This window comes from Apus apus, chromosome 1 (assembly GCF_020740795.1).
Source record: "Apus apus isolate bApuApu2 chromosome 1, bApuApu2.pri.cur, whole genome shotgun sequence".
Lineage (NCBI taxonomy): Eukaryota > Metazoa > Chordata > Aves > Apodiformes > Apodidae > Apus > Apus apus.
The window spans coordinates 2,514,387-2,530,358 of NC_067282.1; the positions used below are offsets into that span (position 1 = coordinate 2,514,387).

General features: G+C 46.5%; 1 protein-coding gene across 1 annotated transcript in view; it reads right to left on the reverse strand.

Moving 5' to 3' along the window:
* Positions 1-316: 316 nt before the first annotated feature.
* The window catches only part of WNT11 (Wnt family member 11), a 29,223-nt gene continuing 13,567 nt past the window's right edge, over positions 317-15,972 (reverse strand). Inside the window, exons 3-6 of the mRNA XM_051608768.1 lie at positions 15,390-15,625; positions 14,367-14,644; positions 12,611-12,903; positions 317-1,548 (exon numbers count right to left, since the gene is read on the reverse strand). Of these exons, the coding sequence (XP_051464728.1) occupies positions 1,374-1,548; positions 12,611-12,903; positions 14,367-14,644; positions 15,390-15,625 (982 nt within the window). The 3' untranslated portion in view covers positions 317-1,373. The remainder of the gene's footprint in view (positions 1,549-12,610; positions 12,904-14,366; positions 14,645-15,389; positions 15,626-15,972) is intronic.

Here is a 15,972-nt window from a genome sequence, read left to right on the forward strand (position 1 = left end):
CACGCCAGCGAGTGCCTCGAGCCATGCTCTTCTCCCGTCCTTGGGAGGGAAAGCAGGGTTGCTTTCCAAGTAGGAAAGTGAAACATAATCATCTAACATTTTGCTGTTGCACCAGTAACTTCAGCATTTATTTCATACTATTGTTCATGCTTGTTTATAATAGATAGGTATATTTATGTAGGAAGTAGAGAAGACGAAAGCGCGAGATATAAATATTTCTGTATGTCCACATAGAAAAGCAAACCTGTACAGCCACAGACAGTGGTTCTCTGCTGGGTCAAGGCAGGGCCACCTGAAGGACTGACACATTCCCACTCATTCCTGCTGGGAATAGCTGCTGCCCCACAGAGCTGCACTCCCCACGGCCAGGACCAGACCTGCTCCATTCTCTGCAGTTTCTTGGGGCTGGGTCAATAGTTTTGCTGGGGGAAAAGAGGCAGCAGCTTATTTCCCTAAAGGCTTGATGGCCCAACACAGCAGAACATCAGGGACTAAGGGCATCACACCCAAAGGGCAGGAGGGAAAGAGAGCAGGAGATATATATATATATATAAATTTTCCCACTGGATTTTGGCTTTGCTGTGTTATTTTATCCTAACGGCTTCACAACAAGCTTGTGGACCCCATAAAGCCTTTCTCAGGGTACCCTATTCTCACTGCCCCTGGGAGTTTTTGTATGGATGAATTTGAAATCCCATCCAGTCTGGAAAAATCATGGACAGCAGTTCCTGCAGCAGTAACTTCCAAGTCGCAGACCTGCATAAAAGAAAGTTTAAAACGAGTTGTTCATTTCAGGGAATTGACCTGAAACCTTTCCAGCTTTACCATCCAGAGTGGTAAAGCTTCCATGCTAAAAATTAAGTCTTTGGCAACAAAGGCAGTTATTGCTGAAAAGTTCTAGTGTTTTCCCTTCTGGGATGGTCCCAATGCAGACTCAGTACCTGTACTAGAAAGCACAGGCAGGTGTGAGCCTCAGTTATTTTCAAACAAGAGGTTTTTTTTCCATTCCTGGGGAAAGTTTCTAGTTTTTTTCTCTCAAAACACTGAGGCACTTGATGGCCGGATGTCACTGGTAACCATAGGAAAGATTTTGGAAGAAGATACCATCCCAAATGAGTTTTTGTCCTCTCAGAGAGCACTTTATTGGTGGGGGAAAACACTTGCAGGTTTATTGGTGTTGTTTTTTTTTTAAAGGGTCTTATTTTTACTGGTGTGATTGTTTGTTTGTTTGTTTGTTTTTTCCCTCCTACCATCTTTCCTCAAGTCTTTGTCTTTGCAAGATAAACGACGTCTAGTCTGAGAAATGCTTTCTCTTCTCTGAAGAGTGCTGGGGTGCTGCTGGTGTCTCAGCTCCCGGGAGGAGAGGAAGGTTCTCATTTGCACACGTATCTCTCCACAGTCCTCTCACACTTTTTACAGGTCACGTAGCAGCACCAGTGGTACTTGCAGTGGCATCTCTCCACCACTTTGTCCATGTAGGGGTTGTAGCCTCTGCCACAGCACATCAGGTCGCAGCTGTCGCTCCCGTTGGAGGTCTTGTTGCATTGCCTGGAAAAAAAAAAAGGAAATGTGATGAGCAAAAAGCAAATCCCTGCTGAGCTTTCCAAACCAGTGTCCTGTGACGGGGTTGGGGCCTGGCAGCTCTGCAAAATGTTGGGTGAAGCCAGCACGGTTGCAGCAAGCACGTGGCAGGGGTGAGCATCCAGCCATGCAGCCCTCTATACCTGCAAGGGAAGCACCCCAGGGATGGTCTCACATCACCTGCTCTGATATCCAAAATAACACTGAACTCCTGTTCTGACTCTCAGTTCAGACTCAGGGAGCTCCAGTCATCCAGGGCAGGTAGGACTTAGCTTCTGAACATGCAGACAAACAAAGCTATCTTGATACCTCTGTCAAACCAAAAACTCATAGCCCCTTGCAACCTGTATTCCCAGGCAGGCTCCAAAGTGTCTGAAAGGAGCTGGAGAAGGGGGAGAGCCAGGAAAATTATCAGAGGACTGGAGCACCTCCGCTATGGAGCCAGGCTGGGAGAGTTGGGGTGTTCAACCTGGAGAAGAGAAGACTCCAGAGTGACCTTAGAGCACCTTCCAGTGCCTGAAGAGGCTCCAGGAAAGCTGGGGAGGGACTTGGGACAAGGGCATGGGGTACTAGGGTAAGGGAGAATGGCTTTAAACTGGTAGAGGGGAGATTTAGCTTGCATCTTAGGAAGAAATTATTTCCTGTGAGGATGGTGAAACACTGCCAGAGGTTGCCCATGGCAGGTGTCCCTGCCCATGGCAAGGGTTGGAACTAGTTGATCTTTGAGCTCCTTTCCAACCCAGACCATTCTGTGATTTTATGAACACGATACTCTAAAGAATAAACACCAGTGTTTGTCCAACAGTACCTGACCTGAAAAGGATGGAGAAGGAACCCTGTGGCCATAGAGTATTTGCACAGGCACTGAGCCAAGGATCCCAGGCTGGGAAAGCTCCCGAGAAGGCTGTTACAGCCACTATCCAACCCTGACCCTACCAGGGAAATGACAACCGATACCAGGAGGGCCAGACTCTGCACTTTCCCCCCTAGTGTCTCCCAGCACGGTGTGATCAGCCAGGAGACTGACCCTATGCCACCCCAAGTGCTGACCCAGGAGCAAGCAGCACGGCAGGAGCACAGGGTAGGATGACAAGCTGCCAAATATCACACGGACTTTCACTGCTTGTTTTGCTTCTGCTTTTAATTGAAGCCAGACTCGTCAGGAGAAGTTGGCCATTGTGCGGGGCTCCCTCGCTTTGTCTGCTCTCAAGAGGCTGACTTGAGGTTTTGAGTAGTAACCCATAAATTGAGGAATCTCTTTCATTGATCCATTGATCAAGGATTCCCAGCTATTCTGGAAAACCAGCTGTTTTGGTCTGCTAAAATACTTCAAGTTGGGTCACTGGACAGAAGAGCACAACCAGCACTGACTTTTGGATGAGATGAACCACGTCCTAGAGATGGAGTTGCCGTTTCTTCACAGACAATTGGCACAGACTTTGCCATCTCCACAGACTGTAAGAACAGCCCAAGGTGGAAGTGTTCATGTTTGACCAGACACTTGGCTCCAGACACTTCCCTGCAGTGCTGTAGGGAAACAAATTTCATGATGCACCCAACAACATGGGGCTGTGAACTTGAAGGAGTCTTAAAACGACTCTAAGGAAGGAGGCTCAGAGAGTGACATCTCTCCATGACATCTCTTCTAAATCTTATTCTACATTGTTGTGCTGGACTGAAATGTTTTGGGGCATGGAAAGGAGAGAGAAGCATGAGTTGGACTCTTGAGCTGAGCAATCCATTAACAGATGAACAGAGATCTATGAGATTTATAGGAATGCCTCATGAGGTAATGCATTAGGAGAAGTTATGGGATTAATGAGGTGTTGAGATTTTGTTCTTGTTCTTCCTTCATTTTTTTCTGACTCAGGAGGGCCTCCTGTTTGTTATTTCTGACCCACATTCCTCTCAGGGTCCAGTGTTTAAAGGCTCCCCCCACTGCTCCTCCCCATTCGGGAGTGTGTGTAAATATTGACAAACCTTTGAAAGCCTCCACTGAAGCTGAATTCTGCAAGCACACTGAGCCTGTTTGCCCAACGCTGAACCAAAGGCGCTGTTATTGCCCCTGTGAGCCAGGGCCCCTTCCCCAGGAAACCTCCAAATGACTCCTCATAAATGTATTAGTAAATGCATTAAATATTGGAAGCAACGGTTCAAATAAAAGCATGTTGACATTAGAAGAAGGTGAGGGTATCTGAGAACTGTCCTCAGCTTCACCGTGGGTGGAAAGGTTGCTGTTGGAGGTTCACACAGAGGTGGATGCAGGAGCATGGTGATGGAAGTGCAGTGCATCTGTGCCACCTGGTGCTGAGAGACCATTAAAATGGTCAAGAAAAGGATCATGGGTTGACTCTGACTCCATTTCACCACTGAGGACTTTCACTCCCTGAATATACCAAGCCCCTGACAGTCAAATTTGCCCCACCCAAACAGAAAGCAACTCTCTTCCACATGATGTACTGGGAATCTCCATTTCCTTGTACCCAGCCCTGTGGTGTGCAAAAGACAAGTGGATCTCCTAGGAGATATGTTTCTATAGCTGTCCCCATCCCACCCAGCCTGAAAGAAAGAAAGAAAGGAAGGAAAAAGCCAAAAACTTATTAAAAAATTCCCAAGTTTCTCTCAGTTTTGGCTAAAGGAACAGGGACGTTCTGGATGGATGGATAGATGGATGGATTAAATAGGCAAAACAAAGATTTTGATCCCATCCTGAACCTAAATGGGCTTCAAGAAAACTTTCCTGACAATGCCACTAACCAGAGATTTTGTTTGCTGTTTTAAAATGTAGGCCTGGATGAATTGTCCTTATTTTTCTTTAAATAAGCTGAAACAGGGGTAGTTTCTCAGCCATATCTGTCCATACAAGAAGCAAGCAGGGGGGGAAGACAAAGGAGCCCAAAACCCAGAGCTTACCCACAGAAGCTGCCCCTGAGCATCTGCTTTCAGAGCCCATGGCTGCGATCTCACCAGGCTCCCTGCTGGTGGGTTAAGTTCAATCTCATTTGTTTTGGGCTGGGTCCAGCAGGATTCCAGCAGCTCAAGAGAAATGCCCTCCTCCTGAGCCTCGGAGAGAAAATCCGAAGGCAGGCGATTGCATCTTAGCACAACACAGGGACCTCTAGAAGCACTTGGAAGATGGGTGAAAAACGATGCTTCAGCCGTAATCCCAGCCAAGGTCCTGGCTCAGGAACAGGCTCTCACATTGTCACAGTGCTTTTTCCTTCTTTGTGCAAGAGGGGAGGAGGTCAGCCCTGCTGACTGGACAAATCCCACTCAATTTGCTTCTCCAAAATCTCCCCTTCCCAGCCCTCATTTGCATTGCTCCCTAAGCCCAAACAGCCTCATCATGGGGGTGGCTCCTCAGAAGAGGGGGAGAAGGACATCTCAAGCACTTCTAAGAGTCAGATGGAGAGGCTACACTTCCTGGGGGATTTTAGTTTTAAAAATCATGGGGAGATGTCACCCTTAATTTAATTGTGGACCCAAGATCTCTTCTGGGAACATGTCAGCAGATAGAAGGACAGATTTTTTGGTTGCCCAGCTGGCATCTGAGAGCCACGCTGAGGCCAACTCTGCACTGTCACTCAAAATAATGACAGATTATCATTGAATCTTAGAATGCCAGGTTGGAAGGAACCTCATGGTTCATGTGGGCCAACCTTTGATGATAAGAATGGACCAGATGTCCACTGGGACCTCGCTCCTTCAGTCTATTGGTAAGTGGAAACTGCTTATGAGTACATGAGAAAAGTCATTCTGGGTCACAGCAACTGCCTGCCTGGCCCATTCCTCTGCAATGGCTGTGGGAGATGCTCTTTAGGGAGGAAAATACAAATCTGGATGCTTTCTTGTAATATTTCCTCATACCCCACCAGCACCTGGGCCCTTATATTAAGAATGATAGAAGGTACATTCCTGCCTAGACATCTCAGTATCCCCTTGTGGACATCCTGGCAGTGGGTTTGTCTCATCCCTCTCTGACCTCAGGGAAACCATCTGCCGCTACGACCTCCAGCAGCCACAAGCACCAGAAGACAAGCTGTGTGAAGCAGTAATTCATTTTTTTCTCTTTTAAATCAAAATCCTATTCACTTCTTTAGTGCCCCTTGCTTGAGTGATGTCAAGTTGTACAGCAGTATATGAAAGAAAGAGAAAAAAACAATTCACATCCCCCCAGGATTGTGTTAGAACACAACGGACATTGCTAAAAATACATCAAAGTGCACAACTTCATACAAGTTTCTGAGGGCAGGATCTTAACTACTTTTAAATTGCTTTCTCCTCCACAAGGAACAACTAGAGACTGACACTGAACAACTGCACGAAAGAGAGTTATCAATAGTACATGTCAGCAAGGAGATGTCAAGGGACATCCTGGAACCAGCCTGTATTTTCATTAATGAAGAAGAGAGAGCCAGCTGAAAAACCTGTGGATGATGCTAGGGCAAAAGGAGCTGAGAGCATTTTGTGAGAGTGGATTAAAATGCAACGTAAGCAACACGCTCCAAGAAAGATCCAGACCAATGTGGAAATGTTCCCAGGGGACTGAGGAGCAGTTCAGAAAGTAGGAAAGGCTGAAGACACTGATTCAGGGAAGCTTGCAAGAAGAGCTGTTTTCCCATCTAAAAAACATCACTGCAAAAAGAAGAGAGAAGAAACGTTCTTCCTATGTGGAGAAAAGAGGACAAGAAATGATCGGGTTGATTTGCAAAAAAAAAAAAAGGGTAAATTCAGATTAAGACAAATGTTAATTCTGAGCACAGGAAAGCCCTGGAATAGATTGTTTAGGGCAATAGTTTTTAACACCAGGGAAGACAAATATCTTTAGTAACAGCCCAGGTTGTCTCAGTTCAGTCTTGCTCCTAAAAAGGTCAAGCTCCTTGGAAAGTCATTCTCAGCCCTGATGCTCCCTAACTCCAATGCTGTTGATACAGAAGGACTAAATACATTCAGCAGAGCTGGGTGCATTTTTTAATTCCCTAAATTCACTCTCCATTACAACTTTACTCAATGAAAAGACTCTTTCCACCAATAAATGTATTCTTCACAAAGCTGTTCAGGAAATTTTATGGTCAAATCCAGGTCTCTCCAAGTGGGAAGGATTCAGACTTTCCTGGGGATTTACTGAGGAAAAGCCAAAAAAAGCACAGCTTTTGGCCCAACTACCAAAAAGGGCACCAGTTATGAGCACATTTCCCTGGGAAAGTTCCTTCCCTACAGGTGAGAGAAGGTGTTTTAGAATCATAGAATCATAGAATCACCCTGGTTGAAAGGGACCTTGAAGATCATTAAGTCCAACCATAACCTAAATCCACTTACCATAACCTAATTTACCCGTTCAGTGCTTGAATCATGTCCCTACATTTCTTTTAAACACTCCCAGAGATGGTGACTCCACCACCTCCCTGGGCAGCCTGTTCCACTGTCCAACCACTCTTTTGGTAAAGGAATTCTTTCTAATATCTAGGATAATAACATTATAGAATCATTAAGGTTGGAAAAGACCTCTAAGATCATCAAGTCCAACCATCAAGCCAACACCACCATGTCAAATAAATCATGTCCTGAAGTGCCATATCTGCACATTTTTTAACACCTCCAGGGATGGTGACTCCACCACTTCCCTGAGCACCCTATTCAGGCTGTTTTTTTCTGACTTTCCTTCAGTTTAAATCTCTGGGATGCTCACAGAAGAACTATTTGCTATGTGTTATTCATCATTTGTTGGAACCCATGAAAAACAGGGTGGCACACGTGGTAACGGATCCAAAAATCACAAAATCATTATGCACATTGTAAGCAAGTCAAAGCCAAAGTTTTTCATATTTCTTCTTGCGCCCTCACTGAGTGGCAGAACCTTATGGAGGCTGTTACAAAAACAACCAAACACCAAATGCTGCTGTTTACCCAGAATTGCCCACTATTCCCCTTCTAAACATGAGTGCTTCTGCTAGGAAATTTAATTGCCTCCGTAATCGTAAAATGCAAAGCCCGTTTTTGGGGTGGCAGGAAACAAGTGGTATCCAACCAATGAACACTGAAAACCACCCCATCCCTTCTCTGCAACATTTGATCAGCCCTGCTGTTGGGACCTCCAAGATGGCAGAGATGTAACCACCAGCTGCTAGGTCTTTGCAGTCACCCAGCAGAAGATGCACGCTCAGCTAACTTCATGCACGTTCCTATCCAAGAAAATGAACCAGCCTAAGCCACTCCAGGGGACACTTAAGACTAATAATTAATATTGCATGAAAGAATGAATACATGAGCAAGGAGCAACCACCAATGAACATCCACAGTCACTGCCAAAGTGAGTCACCTAAGGAGGGCAATGGAGCTGAGGAAGGGTCTGGAGAACAAGTCGTATGAGGAGTGTCTGAGGGAACCAAGAATGTTCAGCCTGGAGAAAAGGAGGCTGAAGGGAGACCTTATAGCTCTCTATGGATACCCAAAAGGAGGTTGGAGTGAGGGGGGGTTGGTTTCTTCTCCCAAGTAATAAGCAACTGGACAAGAGGAAATGGCCTCAAGTTGCACCAGAGGAGGTTTAGATTAGATATTAGAAGAAACTTCTTCATTGAAAGGGTAATAAAACACCAGAACAAGCTGCCCAGGAAGGTGGTTGAATAACCATCCCTGGAGTCACTTAAAAGACATGTAGATGTGGTGTTGAGGGACATGGTTTAACACTGGACTTGGTAGAGTTCAGTTAGTGGTTGGACTCCATGATCTTAAAGGTCTTTTCCAAACAGAACTATTCTGTGATTCTGTGATGAATCCCCATTGCATCCCAATTCCTGCAGCACCCAGGAGCTCCTTCCCATCTCCAGCGGGGAGGGAATGGCATCCATTTGGCTCCAAGACTGCTCTGGGAAAGATCAGTAATAAACAGCTCAGTTATCTCTGCAAAGCTTCAGGAGCTGGAGGCCTGTGCATGCGTGGCAGAATTTCCCTTTCCTTGGATTCCTGAAGGGACCTTAAACAGCCTTTGAAATATGAGACATTGCACCCTACTGATAAAGAAGGTTAATACTTTTGCTTCTTTTCTCACAAGAGATCTCACTTTTATAATCTGCTATTATTTATCACTTACTCAAAGCTTACAATGAATTCTTCAGTCAGGAGAAACTGAACTACCCTGATGAAAGATGAGTTATGGGGTGCTTGCTTGCAAGAAAGCTCTGAAATGGGAATATATACATTTCTTCCCAATTTGTCGCATTGAAAGTTGTACAATCCTCTTGCTGCCCCACACATCAGATTCTTCAGATTTTTCTCCAGACAGTTTGTAGGGTTTTTTTTATTGGATATGAAAGTGTGACAGTGGCACATGGAGCTTGGCTGGAGTCAATGAGGGCTGTGGTTGCAGCAAACCTGTTTGCAGGAGCCTTGGAAAAACGATTGCAAAACCCAGCTCCTTAATCAGATTTTGAGCACTTCAAAGAGGCTTCAAATCTCAGGTTCAGGTTCAGCTCCCTGGCTTTGGAATCTGGATACACCCCAAGTGCTTGGAGGCATGCAGATTTCCAAACCATTTCTAATTCCAACATGAAACTAAGAAAGGCCCAGGTGTCTTAGAAAACATTTCAGGCTTGTTCAAAATAAATCTTTGAAATCCTTTCAGTCAAGAGCTCTGAAAGGCTTTTTGAGTAACAGGGTGCACCTTTTCCAAGTGGATTCTCACGCAGTTCCACTACAAGGTAATTCAATTCCCCTTCCTGCCTGCAAAACACACAATAAGCCTGCAGAATGTGAGGGATAATTAGAGAGATGGAAGCGACCGATTAGATTATCCCTTCCACCCACTTGCTGGTGCAGGATTGTTCCCTACAGCACACACTGAAACCCAATACATCCAAAGTGTTGCAACTGAACCATCAACCTCTGTCCTGCTTCCAGAGTGCTCTGGGCAAGCACTGGACCTGGCTGGGGCGTGGGGAGGGGAAAGCACTTTTTCCTCCATGTGATGTAAAACCATTCATTTTTTTTTTTAAGGAAAACACAGCAATCTGAATGTTTAATTCTTGTAACAGGAATTGGGGTGATTAATGGGGTCTCCTCACCTCTTCATCTCTTTGGAGGCAGGAAGCATGGCTGGAAAGATGCTGGAGATGCCCAGAGTGAAGTTTTCTGGAGCATGAGACTTTTTACAAGGACATGTAGTGTTAGGATGAGGGGCAACAGTTGTAAGCTGAAAGAGGGTAGATTTAGATGAGATCTTAAGAAGAATTTCTTTCCCCTAAGGGTGGTGAGACACTGGCACAGGTTGACCAGAGAAGTTGTGGCTGCCCCGTCCCTGGAAGTGTTCAAGGCCAGGTTGGATGGGGCTTGGAGCAACCTGGTCTAGTGGGAAGGGAATGGGAATTAGATGAGCTTCAAGGGAACACAAACCATTCTGTGACTCTATGGTAAGTGGGGTCTGCACTGGTAATGCTCTGTGGGCAAATCCCTGCATCCATCTTCATGGCCAGAAAAAGACCAAAGAGGAAACAGGCAGGTGGTGGAAGGAGAGAGAAAAGAAACTGAGGGGCCACCACTAAAATCCCTTTTTGATTGCATTTGCCATACAAGACCTGAAAAAAAAATTAGCCTAGTAAGAAACAACATGATCTCCCCCCAGAAAATTTTGACGTGCACGAGGATAAAACGTTGAGATGCCTCTAGGACTTGACTTACACAATAAAAAACCTGTCTGGGCTATTTCCATGTGAGCCTTTTTACATCTTTGCAGAGTAAGCAGGAACCACATTATTCCCTGCCCTCTCTAACAGCTTCCCATTTGTGTTCCTTCTCCCTCATCCCTGTCATTAGGTGCTATCTCTGCACCTCCTCAGCTGGCTGGAACAAAGCCACCACATTTAAGATACATTTAGATGTCCTCTCCATGAAAGAAAAATTGAGAAGGGAAAAAGGCATCCATGGCAGGAGGAGGTAAGGGAAGCTCCTCTCCTTTTCCCTCCCCCACCCTCGGGGAGAACGGACCCATCTGCAAACACATTGTGTGCGTTTTACACTGATTTTCCCTGCTAATTTAATGCAGGAAAGGGGGCTGCTGTGGCTTATGTTACACGTGCCAGTTTTGAGACAGCAGGCATCTTCTCAAGAGCTGGCAGATGGATCGTGATGAAAATGAGTGTAACTACACATGACCTTAAAACTTGGCCTGAGAGACGCCTGCAGCTCAACACGGGACTATCTCTCCCTCCTCCCCTCCCACGGCCATCACCATCTTGCACAGCTGAGAACAGGGAGTATTTCTTGACAGGTTCCTTTTGAAAGTCATCCCTTCCTGCCTTTGTATCTCAGTCCTCTAAATCCTCACTCAATCTCACTTCCCCTGGACCCTTGCCTGGCAGACTCACAATCGTCGCTGTCGCCCAGCTGGGGATAAACGGGTGCCTGCAATACACATTTTCCTGCCCTTGGAAGGAAAAACTACTACTAATAATAAAATCATTCAAGATCTTGACGTACTTTTTCATCCCTAGCTGGGATAAAAAGGCAAAATCTGCTGTAAAATGAAATTAGATGAAAAAAAAACAACAAAACTTACTCCTCCCTCTCTCCCTTAAAAGGATTTCAGCACATGGAAAATGTTTTACTTTGGCCAATCTATAATTAATTCACTTTGGTTTTGACACAACCTGTTGATTTCGTGCAATTCCTGTAAAACTAATTTCCAAATAACCCCCACTTTTTTGTTGTTGATTTTGTTGGTGCAAAACAGAGGGGCACAACAAAGAGGTCTTTATCAAGACACCATTTGTCAAAACCCATACAAATCCACAAAGACATCACTTCCACCCAAAAGACATTTCCCCTGAGAAACCAGTTGCAACATGTTTGTTTTTCTTTTTCCCTACAATCCTCAGTGACCCATAAACATCTTCACTTGCTAATTACTGCTCCACTACTGGGCTGGACATGAAAGTCAGCTTGGTGTTCCCACCACAGAGCTGCCATATAGGTGCTGTTGTAGAGCACTCCAGCTTTTGGTTTTGGTCCTAATGGAAGATACACAACTGTAGCTGCCATAAAACCTCAGAAGAGAAAAAGGACACACTTGTCACACTCAACTGCCATCATTTCCTGGTCAGCTCAACCACTTAAATGCTGATATATTGTCTATAGCATTGTGGTTGCAGATTAAATGGCTGTTGCTAAAGGTTATCTCCTAAAGCCCCCCTACCAAATACATCATATGAATCAAAGGTATCCAGAGAGAATCTTTCCTGCTATTGAGTCATCTGCTTCATCTCAGTTACAGTAAAACCTTCTCTCCATTGAACCAAAGTGGTTCAATGACCACTGTGGCCAACAAGAAGTAAAATGAAGGTGCACACACCTTGCAACTTGGCTGTCTGAGCCTCCACCACAAAGTAACACCAAGAGCAAAGAAGAATTATGAAAGCTATCTAAAAAATGCCAAGTTGGCAGATACCAACTAATGAGCCAAGCTCAAAACCCAGCCATTGCAGCCACCTAGCAAAAATCCTGAAAACTCTGCAAAATTGAGAAATACATCATTATTAAGCTGTCAAAGGCTCTCCTGCTCACCTAGAAATGTTTAGACTGCTGGAAGGTGGAATTGGTTTGTCTTGGAGGGAATTAAAGACATCCTGGGAAAAGACAAGCACGTCTGCTCCCTGTGAAAGGGACAGCACTGGGCCCAGTGGAGGTTTGGGTGTGACAACCTTAAATCACTAATATTAATGGGGTGAAGAAATTCCTCTGCAGAGCCACGAGCAACACAAACACATCTGGATTTTTAAAATGCAGTAGAAGAAAAATCCTAAAACTAATCTTTGTAGCATCTTGTGCTTGCCTGTATAACCAAAGGGTGTCTACAGCCTTGTCTTGGCCACAGCCACCACTAATAGGCTCGGGCATCTGTAGCCCACACCAATTGTTAGCGATGTCCCTTACCTGCATGCACGTGCTACCTTCCCATCACCTGCCTCTTCTTCAGACACGTTCCCTCTCCCCTTTCCCTCTTTGGGGCTCAGAGTGCACCCACGGCAGAAAACCTCACCTGTCCTGGGTCCCGTGTGACCCCACTTTCTCGTTCTTCATGCAGAAGTCAGGGGAGCTCTGCAGGTAGATCAGCTCTGTCTCCTTAACCGGCCTGATATCAATATCCTTTGGCACCAGGTATTTGCGTGTGCCCATGGGCCGATGAACGACCTTGGTGGCTGATAAATACTTGTTTTTGAGGTCCAATGCAATGTCTCGCAACTCTTGAAGGCCTTTCCAACAGGTCTTGATAGAGCATGACCCAGAAACTCCATGGCACTTGCATTTCATTTCAAGAGAGGCTTTCAAGACCTGCAGAAAGGAATGTAGGAGTTAGGAAATGTCCTCTTGCCTCCAAACATCCCACAAGCTTGCTAAAGAAGGACTTTCTTAGCAGGGATTGCTGTAGAAAGGACTGCTGCTGCTCTGGTTTCTGCACAGTCACTCCAGAGTAGCTACTGTGCAAAAGGAATGAGATCCCACAGCTCCTTGGTGATCACTATCAGCCCAGGGCTGCTCTCACCAAGGCAGCTTTGCAGCCAGCAGACAGAGGAGCATTTTGAATTTGGATCAGATATCTCCACAGGGCTGCATTTCCACCCTCCAAATCCCTAAGGAGCTGAAAATCAAAGCAATTCATAAATAGATATTTAACAACCATTTCTGCCTCCAGCAGCTTTGGGTAACAGAGATGTCAAGATTAATTCAGGGCACCCTCCCCCTGCCTTTGTGCTGGCCAGGGAGCCAAAAGAACCTTTTACTTTGGTTCTGCATTACCCTCATTTCTGTGGGACACGACAGGAGATGTTGCCAGGAAGGGGTGAATGCCCCAGCCATGGCAACACTACCTCCCAAACAAACATTTGCCCATTGCAATTGAAACAAAAAACTTGAGATACTGCAAAAAAAATAAAATGAAGCAAAAACGACAACAACAACAAAGACCCAGATTGAGTAGGAATGGTAGAAAAAAACCAACACCCAGGGGTGACAAAGTTGGCATGGTTGTGCTCTGCAAAGGTGAGTGGTGACTTCAGCCCATAGCTACGTGATGAGCTGCCAATGAGCTCAACATGCTCCAAGTTTTATCTGCTCCAGCACCCGAGTACAGAAGCCCTGGAAGGACCAAGCTGTGTGGTAGGAGCAGCCTAGGGAATCTCTGCAGCCCTAGAGGTGGGTGCAGGGGTCACCTGCCCCCCACCCTTTTCTCCAGCTGCATGGAGGGCTGTGATGGGGGTTTGCACCTCAGTGCTCCCCAAGCATGGTGTAAGCATTATCCCTCCTCTAGATGCAAGGTGTTCAAAGCAGCTTCTGCCAGGTATGGGAATAATCACCAGCAAAGCAGTTTGAAAAGGAAAAATCAGCCCTCCTGGCTGCAGGGTTGGCTGGGAAGCAGCTGCTGCTGGACAAGCCTGGCAGATGAGGTACCTCTGTGCTCACACAGCACGTCACCTGCACAACGCCCTTGGCAGAGCACGACAGGACCCAACCCCACCACATCTCCTGGGCTAAGCAAGCCAGAGCCATCCTTGGTGGTGGAAAGAGTGGCAATGAGACATCCCACCCGGGGTGAGACAGGGCTGATAAGAGCATTCAGGACCTCCTGAGTCCCAGCATGGGTTATTACAGCCACAGTCTTCAGCAGGCCAAAGGAGTTCAGAGCAATCTGGGAGAAACCTGCTCCTTTTGCTAGCTGAGAGAGACACTGACCCTCACAGAGAGACCGACCACTACAGATGATTGTACAATTACAATAACTCTCGTGGATTTGTTACCTGTCTCCCTACTTCACTGTTGTGCAGATGCATCAGTTTATTGGCTTGTGATCCTGATTTTTTCATCTTCATGGGAGCATCTGAAAATTTGGACCCCATGATAAGACCATAGTTGAGGTTGTCTGCACATCCTCCCCATCGATACCCAGGTCCAGGTGTCTCACCTGGGATGGGACCACAGGAACAGCCAGGGAGGTCCCCGGTGGTGCAGGCTCTGGCAATGGTGTGGCTGATGGCAGCAGCAGAAAGGGCATACACAAATGCTGACTCCCTTGTGCCTGGAAGAGACAAGAATTCCAGTTCAGCCTCCTGGGACAGCTAAACATTCCCCAAGAAGAGACCTACAAAACAGCAGCTCGCTGCAGCTGAGACCTCCCATGGCATCACCACCTTGGAGCACATCTCCTAAGTCAGCTCTTCAACAGGAGGCAACATCTCAACAGGGAAACAAGGCACATGGACCTATGCAGCTTGCCCACTGTGGTGTGATCTGCTCTTGGAGCACGTGAAGAAGCCCACCCATGGACTCTCCTCCCTCCTTTTGCTGCTGTGCTGGAGAATGGTTGTTAGCAGGTCATGGACCTGGCGTCTGTGGAGCTGAGGGAGGGGATGAGAGGCTGTGAAGCTGCAGCATGAGCATGCAAGGATGCTCTGGCCCACAGAGGGTTGACAGTGCAGCTTCACATGTAGCACGAGCTGCTTGACAAGCCTGCATGCCCTGATCAGCAAGTCCACAGCTGTGGAGCAAGTGCACCGTGACTCCTAATGAGATGAGAAGACCAGACTGGTGGTATGTTTTGCAAGAGCCGTGGGAGACCGTGTCTTGGACTCAAAAGCTCCTTGGCTGTGATTGGCACCATAAAGATGAACGTGGTCTCAGAGAACAGGACAAACACGATCTCAGAGGACAACTAGGCTATGAAGTCCCTCCACGTCCTTCCTGGTGGCACAACCCTTCCCAGCAGGCTCCCACGCAACGCTGGCTGACTCCACTCCCTCATGCCTTTGGGTAGTGCTGCTTACCTCTCTCTAAGTCCAGCAGGTAGTTAGGAGCCAGCTCAATGGAAGAGCAGTTCCACCGCATGTCTGAGAAGGTTTTACGGCAGGTCTTGATCACCTCCCGTGCTGCCTGGATGATGGTCTGCATCAGCTCCAGGTTGCTGCGGCACAACTGCACCTGGGAAACCACCAGGCCTTCCAGCTGCTTGCAGTGCTGGGTTTGATTCAGGGCCAAAGCTGAAGGAGTCTTGGACAGAGCTCTGAAGAGACAAGCACATGCAAAAAAGGCATTAAAACCCACAAAAAAACCCCCCCAACAAACCCAACAACCAACCCAAAAACATTAATCTTCAGGTTAATATTAGTTTCTCCACCACCTACAGTCCAGTGAGTGCTTTGGCCTGTGTTCATCTTAATTTTAGCTACCTGGAAATAAGTGCTGGGTTTGAGCTGGTGAGAGAGATGGGCAAATTAAAGAGTGATTTATCTCATCTACAGTGGGTGTTTAAGGTAAGTGGGAAGAAACACCCTCTAGGAGTCTGCATTTCTCTCTGTCATCCAGGGGAGCCTGGACAAAGTTCCTGGGTCACATGCCAAGTTGACCGAA